General features: G+C 45.0%; 1 protein-coding gene across 2 annotated transcripts; it reads left to right on the forward strand.

The window, feature by feature from the left end:
• The first annotated feature begins 400 nt into the window (after positions 1-400).
• LOC136692608 (uncharacterized) lies at positions 401-5,227 on the forward strand. Of its 2 annotated transcripts, XM_066666158.1 has the most exons (12): positions 401-446; positions 534-584; positions 686-715; positions 856-995; positions 1,082-1,545; positions 1,636-1,960; positions 2,062-2,857; positions 2,951-3,160; positions 3,271-3,572; positions 3,658-3,914; positions 4,019-4,267; positions 4,376-5,227. In XM_066666158.1, the coding sequence occupies exons 4-12, from the start codon at positions 876-878 to the stop codon at positions 5,019-5,021; spliced, it is 3,369 nt and encodes a 1,122-aa protein (XP_066522255.1). In that variant the 5' UTR covers positions 401-446; positions 534-584; positions 686-715; positions 856-875; the 3' UTR covers positions 5,022-5,227. The 2 variants fall into 2 exon arrangements, with proteins under 2 accessions (XP_066522255.1, XP_066522256.1); XM_066666159.1 differs by lacking the exons at positions 401-446; positions 534-584 and having other exon boundaries at positions 627-995.
• The last annotated feature ends 13,716 nt before the right edge of the window (positions 5,228-18,943 follow it).

An 18,943-nucleotide genomic window follows, 5' to 3' on the forward strand; every position in this document is an offset into this window, starting at 1 on the left:
CAGCTCCTTCCCTGAGGTTGCTCATGCCATTCAGCGACGTAAGGGACGGGATACGCAGGCGGACGACTGTCTGGTGGGCTTTGGAACTCACAAGGGAAACACATACAAGGAACTTTATGAGTCCAAAGACAAGGAGAAAAGGAGGTGAGAGCACATTTTCATTTACATGTTCTATATGAGTACGTAGGGTGTGTTCATGTTGGTTTTACTATTAGAAGCAGTAAGAAATTAATTAATTGTAATTGTTTTTTTATTTTTTGACAGTTATGTCCAGTGGCTTAGGGTTCAGTCATGCAGGCGTGGGACAAAGATGGAAGCTCTTCAGATATACATACAGAAGAGGGATGCTGAGCCGACACAGCAGGGGCCCCCTTCCTCTCAGTCTGCCACTGCAACGTCCACCCCTCTTCCGGAGTCTTCACCCAGAGAGTCTGCACACCCTTCAGGTGAGTTTTAACAGCATTAGTTCAGGTCATCAAGCACATTCTATAGTGTGAGCTCAGCTTTAATTGCTAATTATTTGTCTTTTTCAGAACCCACAGACGAGGAAGTGCTGGCATCTGCCATGGCGATGGAGACATCAGGTTTGTCCTCTCTAAACTCTGATGCTTTTGTGTAAATAACAATACATTTGAAACACGGTTAATGTGTGATAACATTTTGTTGTATGTCATGTGTTATCTAGACCTCGAAAGGTGATGCTGGAGGGGTCACGGTAAGTGGCGTGGCCCGTCGAACACTGTAGTACTGGAGACTTTAGTTTGTCACTGTGCACGTCCTGTCCGAGTAGTAGTAGTAGTATGTCCTGGTGGTTTTTGACGGTCTGCTTACTTGTTTATGCTTCTCTTTCATCAGCCCCTCAATCACCCGTCCCGATGACCTCCCCTGCCCGCGCGAGGCAGAGTGCCGCAATGACGCCTCCCCAACCAGTGACCCCGAGTCGTTCGCCGAGGATAGCCGCTCAGAAGAGGGATGCACCCCGTGCGTCTTCCGAGGTGAGATCACTGTGCCCGCAAATTGTTTTGCTTATGTTTATAAGAATGTACTCGTGAACACATACTGACGGTCATGTCTTCTGTAGGGTCCTGTGCTTCCAGTGAGCTGGAAACATCACCTTCCAAAGGAGCAGCACGAGTGGATCAGCCGTGCCATGTTCAAGAGGGATGCTGCAGGGAGAGCTGTTCTAACCGAGCAACTCCGGATGTGGTGGTTTCCTCCTCCTCCGCGTCCTGTCCTTCACCAGCCTCCGGCTTCCCCCGCTGCCTTCTTCACCCGGCCCTTCTGCATTTGGATGCCCTACCGTATGTGGGCGTTCAGGCTGTCGTGCCAGCAGCCCGAATGCCTTCGCGCTGCTCATCGCTTGACGGCGTGCGGCTTGTACAAGACGGTCAGGAGGGTGCTCGACTTGGACGGCTGGTACTACTTGGCCACGGAGTACCTCGAGTGTCGTCGCTGTCACAAGAAGGTGGCGGGATGGTCGCGGGACGTCTTGGAGCAGCTGGATCCTGCGCACCGAGCGTTGTTTCCAGCCATTCTCACGTACAGGTACGCACGCACACAGTAGTTATTCTTCGAATGTGCGTCAGCCGCTGAAGCCAGTTTCTTGATCTAAACGTTTGTGTATGTGTTTGACAGGTTGTCCTGTGACGTGAAAGTGGTCCGGCTGATGCGCGAGCGGTCCCTCGGCAACAGCGTCACTGCGCTGTACCACAAGCTTAAGGAGCAGCACAGCGAGACCTGGATGACCAACACGATGCGCTACCTTGCGGTGTGCAAGAAGTTCCGGGTCCCTGGTGCTGCGGCACAGAGTTTGGAGGCACCGCCGCAGATGCTGCCTATTCCCTCGCCCCACTGGCTCCTCACTGTCCACGCAGAGGACATCCGATCGAGGATCAGCGAGATGAAGGCCAGGATCACCTCTGTTTTTGGATCGGTCTTAAAGATGGATTCAACAAAGAAGGTAAGAGATTTTTTTAAAATCCATTATATTGTGTTAAAGTATAGCCAAGCGCTAGGGTGGACGGAGTACCCTGACGCTGTATGTTTTTGTTTTTGTTCAAGGTGACAAAGAAGCTGGCTGGAGATGCCGCTGGGACAGCGGCCTGGGCCACCAACGTGGGGAATGAGTTCGGGCAGGTCCTCATGTCTGTGCTCACGTCCCACGAGGGAGACGGGCTGCTGCCCATGGCAGCGGGGCTGATGGGGCGCTACCGTGACGCTGGAGTCCCTCCGCCCAAGCTCATGTACGTGGACAGGGACTGCTGCTCTAGAACGGGGAGATCGAAAGTGGCTGCCATGTTCCACGAGTGGGAGGAGCTCGTCGTCAGACTGGACGTGTGGCACCTGATGAGAAGATTCTCCGTGGGAGTCACCACGGACAGCCACCAGCTGTACGGCATCTTTATGGCGAAGCTGTCTGCCTGCATTTTCGAGTGGGATGCCGGGGACGTGGCTCGTCTGCGAGAGGCCGTTCAGACGGAGCTGAAAGGGAAGGGCATCACGCACTCGACAGAGGACGAGCTCACCGCCAAGCTGAGCGCAAAGCTGCTCGCTCGGCACTGTCGCCGTCGCACACGTGGGGCGCGGGAAACCAAGCAGCTCATAGATCAGCTGCTGGTGGCTTTTACTGACGTGAAGGACACGATGGGCATCCCCCTGTTGGACAAGGAACGGATGGATGTCATTTGGGACACGCAACGGCAACACCTCGATTGCATCCAAGATCCTCCTGGAATCCAACTGTACACCAAGACGGGGCAGGTGACGAAGGGAGGGGTCGTTCTTCCCGTGTACCGCTGTGCGCGTGGTTCCACATCCCTCGAGTCGTTCCACCTTCACCTCAGCCATTTCATTCCTGGTGAGTTTCTTTATTTTTCTTCTTCACTTTGTGATTGTATGCATGTGACTTCATGGTGGAGTGATTTTTACATATGTTTTCTTTGCCCTACAGGCAGTTCTGCCAATGCCGAGAACTTCCAGGCATACCTCCTGGAAGGGCTGGTGAGGTGGAACGAGGACCGCGCTTCATCAGCCGTGAACCGGTCGGAGCAGGTGCTGCGGTGTTACACTGGCCACATGCAGCACGCGCTCAACCAGCTCAGTGAGGAGATGCTGGGCTGTAAACTGGTGGAGGACTACACCAAGCCCAGAGAGTACACAGGTAACGTTTTTGAACGCGAATCATCGTGCTGTAACCATATAGCCGATCTATTTTCATTCGGCACAAATAGCCACTCTTATTAAACTGCTGTGTGATCGTTTGCGTTTCAGGTGAGCTGATCGGTGTCGAGTACCTCTTCTCTCAGCAGTGCAAAGAGCTGAGGGACGACATCGGCCGGGACCCGGATGCCCCCGACGGCACCCCCGACGACCTGTCGGAATGGGAGGACGAAGGATTCGGTGAAGCTGAGTCCTATGTCGGAGTGGACAATGACCCCACCGTTGACCCTCTGTCATTGGATGATCCCGTCCCGAAGGTGGCTGAGGCCGAGGCTGCGGCATCTCCTCCCGCAAAGTCAGAAGACGCTTCCGCAGACCCGGTCCTCCCCTCTCAAGAACCGGAAGCAGAAGAAGTAAGTGCTTTGTTTTATACATGTGAGCGTTTAACCATACATGGAAAAGGGAGCACGATTAACCTGAACGTCTTTGTCTTGTCAGGTTTTCAGAGGGCCGGACGGAGCGCCAGGATACGAATGCGTGGTGAGGCTGGCCAGGTACCTGGTGGACTTGCGCGACGAAGCCTGTCTCTCTGAGAAGCAGGTCGCCGACATCGTCGCCCTTTGGAACCGTCTGCCGGACGTCGACAAGCAACGTGTCTCTTACCAGCCGAGGCACAGGGAGCGGCTGCTTCAGGGACGCTTTAAGGCCAGCCATGCAAAGTCCACGGTCTCCAGCGGGGTCGAGAGCTTAAAGCGGTAGGTTAATCATACTCCTGGACAAAGAATTTAATGCTGCGTGATCTGTGCTGGCACATTTATGTTTAATAACGTGTTCTGTATTATTCTGTTTCTCCCAACAGCTGCTTGTTGGGTGAAGGAACGGGACCTGCGCAGTGGCCAGATGCAAGCCGCCTTGTGGAGGCCATTTGCTTGGAGCTGTGTGACGTTCACCCTCATGGCCGAAGGGTCGCTGGAGCGAGGGTGAACCGCTGGGCTGCGATCCTGCAGGACTACGGCAGGATCAGGAGGCTGGTACTGAACAGCCCAGGTCTCGTGCAGGCGACGTCGCTTCAGCTGTACGAGATCAACCAGCGCACCCTCTCTGTGTGGTAAGACTTTTAAGCCGACTTTTATTAACATCAATGCTAGGAACGCTCTCTTCCAGCAAGCACTGAATAACACTGTTCTCTCTTTCTTTTTCTTTTTTTTTTTTAAAGGCACAACAGCATCCAGAAGAAACAGGAGCAGACGGTGTTGGCGATGGAGATTCCGTTGCCCAAGCCGAGCCTCACAGCTGCCGTTCCGTTGCCGCAGCCTAGTGAGAAGGTGCCGGAGGAGTACCCTAGGACCTTTTCTTTCCCCACTCCTCCGGACCTGTCGGGGCAAGCGGCACAGCGAAGACGGCCTGCTACCGCAGCTCCTGCGTCTGCTCCGCCGGTGCAACTGCCACAGCCTCCGGCTTCCGGAGGAACTGTACTGTTCCTTCAGCCTTCGGCACCTTTGACGAACCAGCCGGCACTTCTCTTGCTTCAGCCGGCGTCTCAGCCATTCCAGCCGACCCTTATGCCAGGACCTCCCCAGCCAGTACAGCCGACCCAGCCAGCTCAGCCCGAGAGAAAATGGAGCAGGACAACAGAGTGGAGGAGACGGAAGGAAGCGGAAGCGTTGAGTAAACATCAGGGTTATTCCACGCTTCCTGCCAAGTTCCACCAGCAAACCCACTACAGATGCTCCAGCTGTGGCCAACCAAAGACTAGGGAGTTCGGACATAGCAGGATAGGCAACAGGTCATTCTGTGCCACTGCTGAAGGAAAGACGTTAGAGGAGTGGCTGGCTGAGCAAGAGGAGCAGGGGGACCGCTGACTTTTTTTTTTTCACATGGACGCTGGTATTTGCAACAGCAGTACATCCACGTACATCTCTATACACACAATTTCACGCACAATCCACTGTGTAATTCAGACTTGCTACTTAACCTGCATATGTACTTATCAATACTGTACTTATATATAGGATGTGATGAGACCTTTTGTAAATAAATGAGCCCTTCTTATTTATATGCAATTGTTGCGAACGTTTTCACAAACTTGGAAAACATAAAGTACTTTTATAAGCTTGTAAATAAACCAGTTAAAATGTATTAACGTTTCTCGTGTCGCTCAATAAATGTATAGTATTTTACCATTGACAAAGCTCACACTAATACTACTGAAAACATACAATGTTTATACATGCACTAAAAAGCACATGTTGGAGTGTTTACGAATTCAAAATGCCCCAGTTCTATTGGTGTCTGCCTTGGCCACTGAGAGCCCACCACATGGCTACTTAGTCCAGAGTTGCTCCTCCTCTTAAGAGGGCAACGGCAGAGCAGAGGGGACGTGGGGCCCGCCGGTGCCCCGCGGACCCTTTGCTTTGGTTTTTTCTCACGTCCGACGCCCTGGAGCGTGTCCTCGGCCGGTCAAGAGACCCACGGTGGCGTCTTTGGGCCGGATCGGGTCGCGGGCCTTCGCGGGGGGGCCGCAGAGAACATTGGGTGGGGTCTTTTGCGCTAGAACCTGAACATAGTTCTCTGCATTAATGGTGCCTTTCCAGACATGCAAGCTGCCCATGCCACAAGCACTCATGCAACCCCATACCATCAGTGATGCAGGCTTCTGAACGGAGCGTTGATAACAACTTGGGTTATCCTTGTCCTCTCTGGTCCGGATGATATGGCGTCCCAGTGTTCCATAAAGAACTTCAAATCGTGACTCATCTGACCACAGAACAGTCTTCCATTTTGCCACACTCCATTTTAAAAGACCCCTGGCCCAGTGCAAACGTCTGAGCTTGTGGAGCTTGCTTAGAAATGGCTTCCTCTTTGCACTGTAGAGTTTCAGCTGGCGACGGCGGACGGCATGGTGGATTGTGTTCACTGACAATGCTTTCTGGAAGTATTCCTGAGCCCATTCTGTTACTTCCTTGACAGTGGCGTTCCTGTTTGAGGTGCAGTGACATTTAAGGGCCCGGAGATCATGAGCATCCAGTAGAGTTTTACAGCCTTAACCCTTACGCACAGCAATTGTTCCAGATTCTCGGAATCTTTTGATGATGTTTTGCATGGTTGATGATGATAACTTAAAAGTCTTTGCTATTTTATGCTGCGTAACACCATTCTGGTATCGCTGCACTATCTTTCTGCACAACAATGGTGGAATTGGTGATCCTCTTACCATCTTGGCTTCAGAGAGACACTGACACTCTGAGAAGCTCTTTTTATACACAATCGTGTTGTCAGTTGACCTAATTAGTGTTAATTGGTCTTTCAGCTGTTCGTTATATGCTCAATTTCCGTTTTCCAGCCACTTATTGCTACTTGTGCCAACTTTTTGGGGATTTGTTGACACTGTGAAATTTTGAATCAACATATTTTTCCTTTAAAATGTTACATTTACTCAGATTAAACTTTTGATCTGTCATCTGTTCTATTATGAATAAAATATTGACATTTGCCACCTCCACATCACTGCATTCAGTTTATATTCACAATTTGTTTAGTGTCCCAACTTTTTTGGAATCCGGTTTGTATTACTAAACCTTGTCTAAATAAGTTTAATTCATCAATAAAATGATGAATGTGTTTAAAATGTCCTGTCGTTATAAGGATACATGTACTAAATAACTCTTATATGCAATTCTGCAGTATTAGCATGTGTTGCAATGAGATAGGTAGCAGTTTAATTTTAATTTGTCTTTAAATGATTAATAATTATTCCAGACTAAGTATGTAAAACTAACCCTTTGAAATAAGTGGATAGTTCCTGTGTAGTTATTTAGGTACTGTGTACTGAGTGGTAATATAGACGTTGTTTAGAGGTAAAAAAATAACCACATTTAAATTATTTCATAAATGTTACATTGTGAAATAATAGACACCCACTGTACTCTCACATCACAGAGAGGTTGAAAGCTGAAACTTGTTACAATGCCTCAACAATAACATAAATATTAGCTAAATGTTAGAAACTATGGCAAATCCAGTTTAATTTCTTAATGTAAGTTAATACATACCTGCCAGAAATGCTTCTGGAACAAAGAATCTTGTTCCAGTCTGATTACTAGTGTAATTATACATATGCTATAACATGTGTGTAATTACATGAGAGACAACTATGAAGATGCAATTAAAAAAGGCAAAATTGTAGTTGATACACATATGTAATTACATAAGCTTTACTACTGCAATCCATCTGTAACAAGTACAAATTCATCAGTAGTTACATTGTTGTTGCATATGTTGTTCATGTGTGTTTTCAGTTATTAGAGACACTTAATATAAAGTGGGACCAAAAAACCCCTAATTTCTTCAACATAAGGCTTCACTCGCAGACACATGCTTAAGGCCTGCATGTCATTTGCAGCATTAACTTTTACAAACTTTCCAAACACGAAAACTACATTCATTAAAACTCACATTGAGTTCACAGTAACTGCTAATTTGACTCAAAGTACATGAAAATACAAAGTTAGCTTTAGTATAGTCGCTACAGCGTTTAAACATTGCTAAAGTCTTAATTCAGCAAATAATTTCTCGTTCTCCAATCAAAAAATTTCCCTGCATATCTGCTCAGCAATATGTTATCACAGCCCTATCCCTATCCTGACTTCGGGGATGATTCCTAAAGCTGTGCCCAGGCTGGCTTCTCGGACAGCCCCACAGACTTTTGCCAGTCCTGGGCACCCCCTGGTTGTTTTGGTTCCCCTGTCTGTCCCTGTTCTGGTCCCTGTCTCTGTCCTTGTTCCTGTGTCTGCATTTGTCTCTGTTCCTGTCCCTGTCACTGTGTTCGTGTCTGTCCCCGTAAACATCCTGGTCCCTATTCCCCTGCCAAGTCCTGTCCAGTCCCCTGTTAATCCAGTCCAGTCCCACTCTTCATTTCAGTGCTTCATCACCCGTCTCTAGTTCTGTCTTGTCTCCGTTTCTCTCCTCTGTGTTGTCCCAAGTTTCTTCTCCTGTTTCCACCGTTTGTCAGTCTCCTGTTCTGTCCCGAGTCCAGTCCCCAGTTTCCGGTCCTGTCAAGTCCCCAGCCCCATTTTCTGTGTCTGTTCCTGTCTTGTCCTGAGTCCTGTCTCCTGATGGTTCCTTGTCTTGTCTTAGTCTGTCTTGTTTTCTGTGCTCTCTCCTGCGCCAGCTCCTGGGTGGTCTAGGTGTACGCTCCCCGGGAGTTGTGCATTCAGGAGGGGGCACTGGTCCTGTCAGGTGTTTTTTTTTTTTTTGCTATGTGCTCTCTCAGCACATGGCTCTGTTTGTTGTTGTCCATGTCTCCGCCCATGTCCCGCCTTTCTTCCTCCCCCTCGTTATCTGTCTCAGGTGCATCTCTGTGTTAAGGATTTAAGTCCCCTTGTCTCACTTCCACTTGTCGGTCATTCGTTCCAGTTCCCAGTCTTGTTTCGCTCCTATTGTCGCTCAGTCCGGTCTGTCTGTCTCTATCGTGTCATGTTGTCGTTTTGCTTCCTAGTCATGTTGTTTAACCCTCTAGTCTGTCTGTCCGTATCTCTAGTTTGTCTGTATTCCTCTTCAGTCTGTTTAGCTCTCTGTCCTGTTAGTTTGTTAGCTCTCTAGTCTCTGTCCCTTTAGCACTCCATGTTTATGTTTAGTCTGTTTAGCACTCCGTGTTTAGATTTAGTCTGTTCAGTACTCCATGTTTAGGTTTCGTCTATTTAACTTTGTGTCCCAGTTTAGTTCGCTTAGCTCCTTTGTCCATGTCTCAGTTAGCCCTCTGTTTGTTGTCTTGTTATCATAATCTCTCTGTTTTGTTATTCTTTCATAAATAAAGTTCACTGTGTTTTAGAGTGTGCGTCCGCCTCCATCAGTTCGCCCTCTGCGTTCCTGACATGATGTGTTAATTAGTTTTATGTAATTATTATTTTTTTATACGCTGCTGCTGTAACAATGCAAATTTCCACCTGTGGAACAATAAAAAACTATCCTATCCCTTCCTTAAACATCCTGCTCAAAAGCTTGGCCCCGTCTCTCCTACAGCATCCTGCACTTCCACGCACCAAACTGTTTTACCCCAAATGGACTTTAGACGGGTATTTACTCTCCCACAGAATCACTGCCCACCTTCTGCTCCCTCTCACACCTTTATAGCTTCTACATTTCCTTCACTTTACTGTACCTTCATCTCTATCCATTTATTTTTACTGCTGTGTTGTTATGTGTTATAAGTCTTGGTTCCTCTCAGTGTTTCTTCCTTGTGCTGAGGGGAGTTCTTCCTGACACTGTCACCCCTTGGCTCAGAGATCATACTTGGAGTCACTTTGACTCACTCCAACTGAGATTATAACATTTACAACAAATTCATATCTGTAGCAGCTCACGTGATCATGCCAGTAGCTCATGAATTTTACTTGTGCTGTGTGGACGTAGAGTGAAGTCATTCTCTGTCAATGTGAAGGAAACACAGTGACAGAGTGAGAATGGTTCAATGGTGCGAGCGAGCTCTCCTTACCACCACATAGGCAATAAAAGCAGACATTGTCCCCAGGCCAGGATGGCAGAAGGACTAGGCACCTACAACATGACTGAATGAGCCATAGCAAGCCGAGCGGCAGTGAACACGAGAATAAGAAGCTAATCCCCAGTGACCGGCAGGAACATCCACAGATGAGGGGCCCTTGAGCAAGGCACTAAACCCCCAACTGCTCCCTGGGCGCTGGGGGATGACTGCCCTCTACTGCCCTCCAATGTGGAAGACAAATAATTGCACATTTAATTACATGTGCAGCTGCAGCAGAATTTAAAAGAATACAATGTAAGAATTGACTTTGTCTCATGAGCACCCTCTACTTGCTGCTGAGTATAATTCATGTTTACAGTAGTAATAATAATAATAATAATAATAAGTTAGATTTATATAGCGCCTTTCTAATACCCAAGGTCGCTTTACACAAAGAGGAGGGGGAGAGAAGAAAAAAAAAAGAAAAATGATAATAATAATTATAATAATAAAAATAAAAATATAGAGGAATGCACTCATGCCTGCAGAGTGCAGAAGTACTGAGAGAAGAGAGGTCTTTAGCTGGGTTTTAAAGGCAGAAACTTCCAGAGCTTGGGTGCCATCACGCTGAATGATCTACCACCAGCGGTAACCAGTTTAAATTTTGGTACTGATAAAAGACCGCTCTCAGAGGACCTCAGTGATCTTGTAGGGCAGTAGGAGAGTAAAAGTTCAGAAAGGTAGGCTGGCGCCAGACCGTGTAGAGCTTTGTATGTGAGCAGGAGAACTTTAAACTGAGTACAGAGTGAGACAGGTAACCAGTGGAGCTGATGAAGAACAGGGGTGATATGAGCTGATTGTTTAGAATAAGAGAGGACCCGAGCAGCAGAGTTCTGAACACACTGAAGGGAGTGTATGGTCGTAGGAGGAAGGCCAATCTATTGAGTAAAGTGAGATCTATTGGTAAAGTAAGAGATGAACCAGGAAAGTGCTGTGTCAGTTATAGCCAATAGCTGAGAGACGGGAGATGAGTATGCTGTGATTAACAGTGTCACATGCTGCACTCAAATCTAAGAGAAGAAGGATACTGAGTGCACCAGAATCAGTAGCGAGTAGGATATCGTTTAAAACCCGCAAAAGGGCTGTCTCAGTACTGTGTTTTTTGTGGAAGCCAGACTGAAAAGGCTCAAAAAGATTATTGTCCATCAGGAATGACTCTAACTGAATGGCCACCACCATTTCTAACAGCTTAGCTAAAAAGGGGAGGTTAGAAATAGGTCGGAAATTATCAAGGTTGTCTGTGTTCAGACCAGGTTTTTTGAGAATGGTGTGATGGCAGATGTTTTAAGGCCTATGGGGACATAACCTGAGGCAAGAGACATATTAACGAGATGGGAAATGGGGCTGGATATGATGGCGGAATATTTTTTAAGAAGTGGGGTAGGAGCAGCATTGGGGAGACAGGTACATTTACTCTAAGTGACAGAACTATTAACTATAAGCTCTGATATAAGCTCTGGATCAATGGGAGAGAAATTGGCCAGGGGTTTATGAGCTGGGCTCAAATGGAAACAATGCTCAGGTGAAGAAGGAGATGAGAGGAGCTGATGGTATATTTTAGCAATCTTGTCATTAAAAAATCTATGGAAAACTTCACATTGGTCAGCAGTGTTAAAGTTCTTGAATGTCTGTGGCTAACAGTAGTGAAGTGTTTTGGGCTTGTTACCAGAATTATTAATAAGAGATGAAATGTGTGCAGAACGGGCAGATTTTAAAGCAGTATTATAAGAAATCATGTGGTCAGTATATGCCATTAAGTGCACAGTAAGACCAGAATTCTTGAAGCGGCGCTCCAGACGCCTACCAGTGGTTTTTAAAGCACGGAGTTCAGGACTGAACCAAGAGGAGGAGCAACCAGCTGGCACCTGTCTAGTCTTCAAGGGAGCCAATTGGTGTAGTACACCAGAAACAGTGTCATTAAAGTGAGTCAGAATGTCATCAGGACAGGACAGCCGGGAAATAGAAGAAAGTGCAGAAGACTGAAGAGGGGCGGAAAAAGATTGAGGTTTGATAGCTTTGATATTTTGGAAGGAGACGGTAGATTTACTGCACTGGTGTGAAACCGAGATGTTAACACGTGCTTCAACAAGCTTGTGGTCAGAAACACCAACAATAGAGCCAGAGACAGAGGTAACAGATAGACCAGAAGAACAAATTAAATCCAATGTGTGGCCATGTGAGTGTGTGGGATAATCAACATGTTGTGTCAAGCTAAAGCAGCCCAACAGAGACTCAAATTCAGTTGTCAATGAACAGATAGCATCTACATGGATGTTAAAATCCCCTAGCATGACCAGAGCTGGACATGCAGAACTGGCCAAGGTGAGTATCTCACAGAGTTCTGTGAAGAAGTCAGAGGATGTCTTTGGTGGGCGATAAATTAACAGAAACAGCACAGGGGCTGAGCTGACCAGTTTCAGAGCCATGTATTCAAATGATTTTACCTCATGAAACTCACAGAGACATACATTAAGTGAATCATCAAGAATTAAAGTGAGACACCCCCCATGTCTCTGTGAGGAAAAATACACTGATGTGGTTCACAATCATGAGATCATTAAGTAAAGGAGCTTTATCTGTAATAGAGCGGGAGTTAAGTAGTCCGAGTTTAAGTCTGTGTGACGTGTTGGAGCAGTTCATCGATGGCAGTGGGGTGGCTCGTGGGAAAGACCGGAGAACGTCAGCGTTGATTCCTCGAGAGCTGTACGGAGATGCGAAGCGCTGATTCCGCCCACTAGACTAATATGACAGGAATAGCAGAGTCCGAAGAACGATACGCCGTAAATCGAGGTCTGGAGGAGCGATGAATGTAGCGTGGGCGCCGGGTTATTCCAAGTGACTGACATAATTTGTACGTGGAACTGTCAAGCCGAGAATCAAAGCAAAAAGTGTGGAGTTGGGCTGGCGTGTACCCGAACGCCATGACCAATGTAGGGGGGGCGCAAAAAAAAAAAAAAAAAAAAAAAAAAAAAAAGGGGTGGTGACAACTCCCGTGCGAAACGCCCGAGGCCTCACCACGTTTGCCACCCCACAGCACCAGCCAGCCACCAGGATAACTCCGGAGATGGAAAAAACAAAACAAAAATGCGCACAGCAAACTCTCACCCGCATACAGCACGATGCAGCTCAGCACGTTGATGTAAACAAACTCGCAAACGGAGTCCAGAGAATCCACCGGAGAGACGTCAGACGTAGGAGTTAAACAGTTGAAAAAGTAGACAAATAACCAGCGATGAGGGAGGGGGGAAGAAGAAAAATAAAAAGAAATAATAATAATAATTCCAGTGAGAAGCAGCAGCAACAAACGCGCACAGCGTACACTCACCCGGAAGTGGAAGCTGAAGTAGTGTCGTGAAATCAAGTCTCACACACATCTCACAGACCCTCCCTCACTCGGTGACCCTGACCTAACCTCAGACAAACACACCTCACTCTCTCGCTCTCTCTCTCTCTCTTTTACTCTCTCACTCACCGAAAGATGTTTACAAAAGTAGCGAGCAGCTCTGAGGGCTCTGGCTGGTGTTGAGCTGGGGAATGTGTGTTATTAAATAAATAATGTTGACTACATGATAAAACCCATGTATTGCTCACAATACACATTGGACCATGTTATTACAACCATGAAGTGTAACTCTGGTGGTACTCTAGCTGTTACAACCACAGCAACCAACAGTAAAGCACTTATTACCAGAATCTATGTCCAATGCTAAAAACTGAGCTAATCTGACTGAAGTTAGCAGGGGCTAGCCTTCACCCTCGTTTATCAGTAACTCTCAAAACAGGATTATAACCCTGTCCTCAACAAAGCGTGGGTTCCACAGACACAGTGTAACTTCAGTCATTTAATCCACACAGCAACCGTGGAAAAGCACTTATTACCAGAATCAATGCCTAACGGTTAAAAGTGAGCTAATCCAGCTAAAGTTAGCAACTGCAAACCACTCAGTGCTCAGTGACACAAACGGATTATAACACTTTCATCAACAAAACTATCACTAACTAACACTGCAGCACATGGAAACAGGGCAACAGATACTCACTGCTCCAACCTGTGTCCTCAGGTCTGTTTCAGCTCACTGTACTGTGTAAATCCAGTCCAGTATTCACAGTCCAGTATTCTCTCTCTTTCTGTCTCTTGCTCTCTCTCTCTCTGTGTCTCTCTGTCTCTTTCTCTTTGTCTCTCTCTCCCTATTTCTCTCTCTGTCTCTCTCTCAGTATCTGTCTCTGTCTCTCTCTCTCTCTCTCTCTCTCTCTCTCTCTCTCTCTCTCTCTCTCTCTGTCTCTGTCTCTGACTCTCGCTCTCTCTTGTATAATGTCCATACTGGGAAGTTGCTTAGTGCAGTGACCAGCAGTGGACCTGGCGTAGCAGCCACAGAGACTCTGTTCTCCTTGTTACACCTCTGTAGAACATTACAATCATTTAGAAGCTGTAATTTTAAAGTAGAAACATGAAAACAGTTTGTCCTGTGTCCTTTCCTGCTGTTAATCAAAGTGAAGGTGAAAGTATTTAAACATTTGCTCTGCTGTGACACACCTTCATAAACCTGCAGCATTTCCTTGACTTCAGAAACGGTATAAAAGATGCTCTGAAGATTCACCTTCACTCTAAGAGGAAGATGTCGATCCCTGACACATAAGTTCTCCTGGAGGGTCTCTCTGCCCTCACTGAAACCATAGTGAGGGACATCAATGAGTATGAAGGAACATGCCCTCCTCATTTAGAACTGAATATTCATAATTTCCTGCCTGCTGTGTATGATGCAAAGTGTGCATCCTGTCAATCCACTAGTACAATTTTTGTTTGGAAAGAAGTACCTGGTGATGATGCAGTACCAGATCAACCCCAAGAAGAGGGTCATCACTGATGAGGAGCTCTACTGGCTCATTCCTGTTCCTGAGGAAACGTCTGCGGTGGAGGAGAAGGAGATTGTGGAGGAGTCTATCCGTCCGTACGGCATCCTGATTAGAGAGTATAACCCGGATTCTGATCAGATTGAATAACCCATAAACTTCCTCACTTCCACACCATGAAGCCAGTCTCACCTTCCACGTGTTTAAGTACTTCTACAGTAGATATATTTCAGGGAAACAATCTAAGGACGTTTGTTAATTGTTGATTCATTGGGGGCGACTTGTATTACTCTATATTCTATTCCATAGTCTGATTTACTCTTTGTGTGCGGTGGGGTTTGGTTTTAAACTCTAACTGTACTCTACTCTGTAAGACTCTGTGTGAAGTGTGATGTAACAGAACAGTGTTGACTTTGCTGAAGATGAATGAAATGTTCTGGGACAGAAGCCGGACCGGTTCTGACTCGACTGGACACGGCTGTGAAGCTGAAAGTGTGAACCTATCATTCTCTTTAATTACAAAAGCAGAGTAATCAATAAATCCATGTTATTCACTGAACTGCTGTCCTTCACTTTCATTTACATCATCCTCTGTTTAAAAAAGACATGACATCATTTGACCAACACACTACAACCTTTACTTTTTTTTTAAATATTTCTTGGTTAAATTTTCATTAATTTTTTAAATGTAACAAATAGCTACTGTGAGACATCCGTATGATATAGAGATCTGAAATCAGTCGTAGTCTACAGGACAATCCCGTAAACTGGCATGACCATGGAGATCAACCAGCAAGACCAGCGTGACCAAGCTGTTTGACCTGCATATTTACCAAAACGTAAAGGTTGTAGTTCATTTGACAGATGAGTTATTTGTTACTATAAGTAGAAGGAAAAAGGGGTTAAGTTGAATGTGTATCACGTTGTGTCTGCTTAGGCCTAACTAGTAACTGCTGATGAACAAAGGTGAGTGTATCGTATCCTATATGTGAGTGTAGAAGGTACACACATGATTATATACAGTTGAGGGGTTTGCAACAGTTGTGCAGTTATTTGAACTCCCTCTCAGCTGTTTTTTCTTTTCTCAGCTGCACAGTATTTTGTGATTTGAAATGTCTTTGTGCCATCATCCTGTAGAACAGAATCTTTCAGAATAAAGGAATCTTTCAGAGTAAAAAGTCCAACAACATTCTTGTGAAGGCTACATTCAGTTTTTATTGTACATATGATTAAGCCTCAAATCGTTTATTATTAAGGTCTGTTTTATAAATTATCAGACATCCCAGAATACAAAACACCCTGACGACATGCGCACACACAAACATGACAGTAGCACAGTAGTTGATGTCTTACACACGGTACACACGGGACGTGAGTGTTTCCCTGACTCTGGACAAACACCACAGAGAAGAGCGTGTATAAGATTAATGACTGAGTGGATTTACAGTCACAACTCTCCAATATTCAGTGCATGTGTTCATCAGTGTGAACGCTAAAAAATAACATTAATGACCCCCAATATTTCCAAATGTGAAGCATTTATAATAAGGTTTTTTATTAAATCAATATGAGAACATAATGTGTTTGAAAAGAGAGCAGATCTCAGTGGAAATCACAGACAAGTCACTAATTAGAAGTGGTACAACAGTAATCCCAAGACCCATCTGTGGTGTTGCACCAAAGGTAACGCTTGCCGTGGTGACCACATGGATGGTCTTTCTTACAGGTCTTACCATTTAGAGCAGATAAACGGTCAGGGATAATGCAGCAATAGTCCCAGTTATTTTTATTATCAATGTAACACCAGGTGTAGGAGTAACCATATGTACCACAGTTGTAGTTGGAACGGCAGCGCTTCCCTCCTTTTCCAATGCCAATTGGTGGAGGCGGACTGCAGTAATCCCATGAATTGCCTACAATGCACCAGTAGTAGTCTTTTCCATATTTTCCACAGGTGAGGTCTGTGGTACACCCGTATCCATTGACTGTTATATCGGAATAATTAGGAGAACATGATATCAGTTTATTTCCAGAATAGCAGGTATAACCTCTAGCCTCTTTGTTGTACACACAGGCGGTGTCACACCCTGCCACCTGCTCTGTAACAAGGCTACAGATAAACTCCTTAGAGTTATCAGTGGTGTGTCTTTTTTGGATCCCTGTGCTACTTAAACCCTTAATAGGCCTATTGAATGGCTGGGACTGTACACAGGTCTCCTTCGACAAGTATTTCATGCTTTCTGTCTTTTCAAACCAAGCCTCTAGGCTGTTAAAAGACACATCTATTTTCATCTCTGTGATCCTTGGTCTCTTTAAAGACTTAGAATCAGTGAACTGGTTTATGGCAGTATGAAAGATGGTCAGAACATCTGGAGACACGTCGAGTTTGTCACTAAAGGGCAGCTGTATTTTCTGGTAAAGCTTTTTGATCATTTCCTGTGATTTAAGGTTTCTAGAAAAACAGTTATCTTTGAAGATTCTTACTGCTTTTACATTATAAAGAATGGACAGCTCAGTGTTAAGTGTTTCTACATTCATTACATTTATTCCACTGTCAGCCTGATTTTTCCCTAAATATCCAAAAGAAAAGGACTTCTTATTGTCAATATTACTTTTATAACACACTGCTGTCCAGACATAGTCAGGGACAGTAACTCTGTTGAATTCTCTTGAGTTAGGGTCATCAAATGTCTCTTTCCGTGGTGTCCTATTGTTTGCTGCAGGTACAGTTCCTGTTACCAGGAAGGCAGTTCCTTGACCATTAGTCTGATTTAAAATTTTCCTCACATTATCCTCCCACTGTTTCCAATGGACACGGTTGAAGCAAGCATCCATAGGTGCACTGTTGGTCAGAGTGAATGTAGCTGTACGGCCCTCTCCACACTGGAAGTTGTTGGTGTTGGGATGTCCTCGGTCTGGCATCATTTCATCGTCTTCAAAACCAGAAAGCTGGAAAAGAAACAAATAAATAAATACACAGTTAGAGCAAGAGAAAGTCAACAGCAGAACTGACGATTTTATCAGTCTCTTACTGATTTAACATTGACCACGTTTTTTCTGCAGCGTCTTACCATTAATCAGTCAATACATTCTTGGCTCTTGTGTCACAGCTTTTACTTTATGGGTTACCTTCAAACAATCAATGTTTCTCACTCACAGTCACCTGTGGACTTTCCTGTAACAACTGTCACAGCAACCTCAGTACACATTTCAGACTAAGCTGATTAGGTCCTGTACTGGTGTGACCTCCACACACGTCCCAGCCAAGGAATTAATTTATTTATTCTGCAACGAGTCCAAATTTCACATATAATCAGCTCAGTGCAGGGTCAGCTAACCAGCCCACAGCAGGGATATCTCAGTCTCTTGCAGGTCTCCCAGCATTCACTCTGTTTTTATAATACTTGTGAGCAGGTGATGAGATAAAAGTAATATATAGGCAAGGCAAGTTTATTTATAGAGCACCTTTCATACCGAAGCAATTCAAAGTGCTTTACAGAAAAAGAAACAATTAAATTAAAAGCCAGAATAAAATCATAAATGTCCAATAAGACAACTACATAAAAAGAGTAAAATGATTAAAACAATTTAAAATGACAGTAAAAGAAAAGAAATAAAATGCAGAGTATTTTAAACTGAGCTGTAAGCTGCTCAAACAGGAGTGTTTTAAGTCTTGATTTAAAAGTGTCTAAAGTCCGGGCTCTTCTAATATTCTCAGTCGGCTGGTTCCATTTAAAAGCGGCGCCGGAGCTAAACGCTCCTGATCTGAGAGCTCTGCTTGGTTCATATCTCTGTAGCAGATCTGATAAATACGCTGGCCCTACCAGCGTACAATGGTATCAAAGGCAGCACTAAGGTCAAGAAGTAATAGAAGAGATACCTTTCCAGCCTCCATCATTAATTACCTTGATTAGATCAGTCTCCGTGCTGTGATTAGACCGGAACCCGGACTGAAATTTGTCTAGGCTACTGTTAATGGACAAGAAACTAGTGATTTGCCTGAAAACTATTTTCTCAATGAACGGTAAATTAGAAATTGGCCTGTAGTTACTTATCAGAGATGATTCTAAATTTTTCTTTTTTATACTCAATAATAAACATTTATATTTTTATAAATGCATCTATTCACATAATTATTATGCTAGCAAATAAAATCAAAATAAAAGCATGCCTTAAAAAACATACCCTTACTTCTCACTTGTTTTTATCCTACATCATCCATTTACTATATTTCCATAATAAAAAGAACAATGAAAGGGAGCGCCACCTCTTGGTGAACGCCAAATTATAATAATGCTAACAAAGCTAGCCTAAGCTAGAGCACATTTTACATTTGCTCAGCAGCATACATTTAACATGTAATATAAACAAGACAAAACGACAAAGAAATAA

The sequence above is a fragment of the Hoplias malabaricus genome, chromosome 3 (genome assembly GCF_029633855.1).
Source record: "Hoplias malabaricus isolate fHopMal1 chromosome 3, fHopMal1.hap1, whole genome shotgun sequence".
In the NCBI taxonomy this organism is placed as follows: domain Eukaryota; kingdom Metazoa; phylum Chordata; class Actinopteri; order Characiformes; family Erythrinidae; genus Hoplias; species Hoplias malabaricus.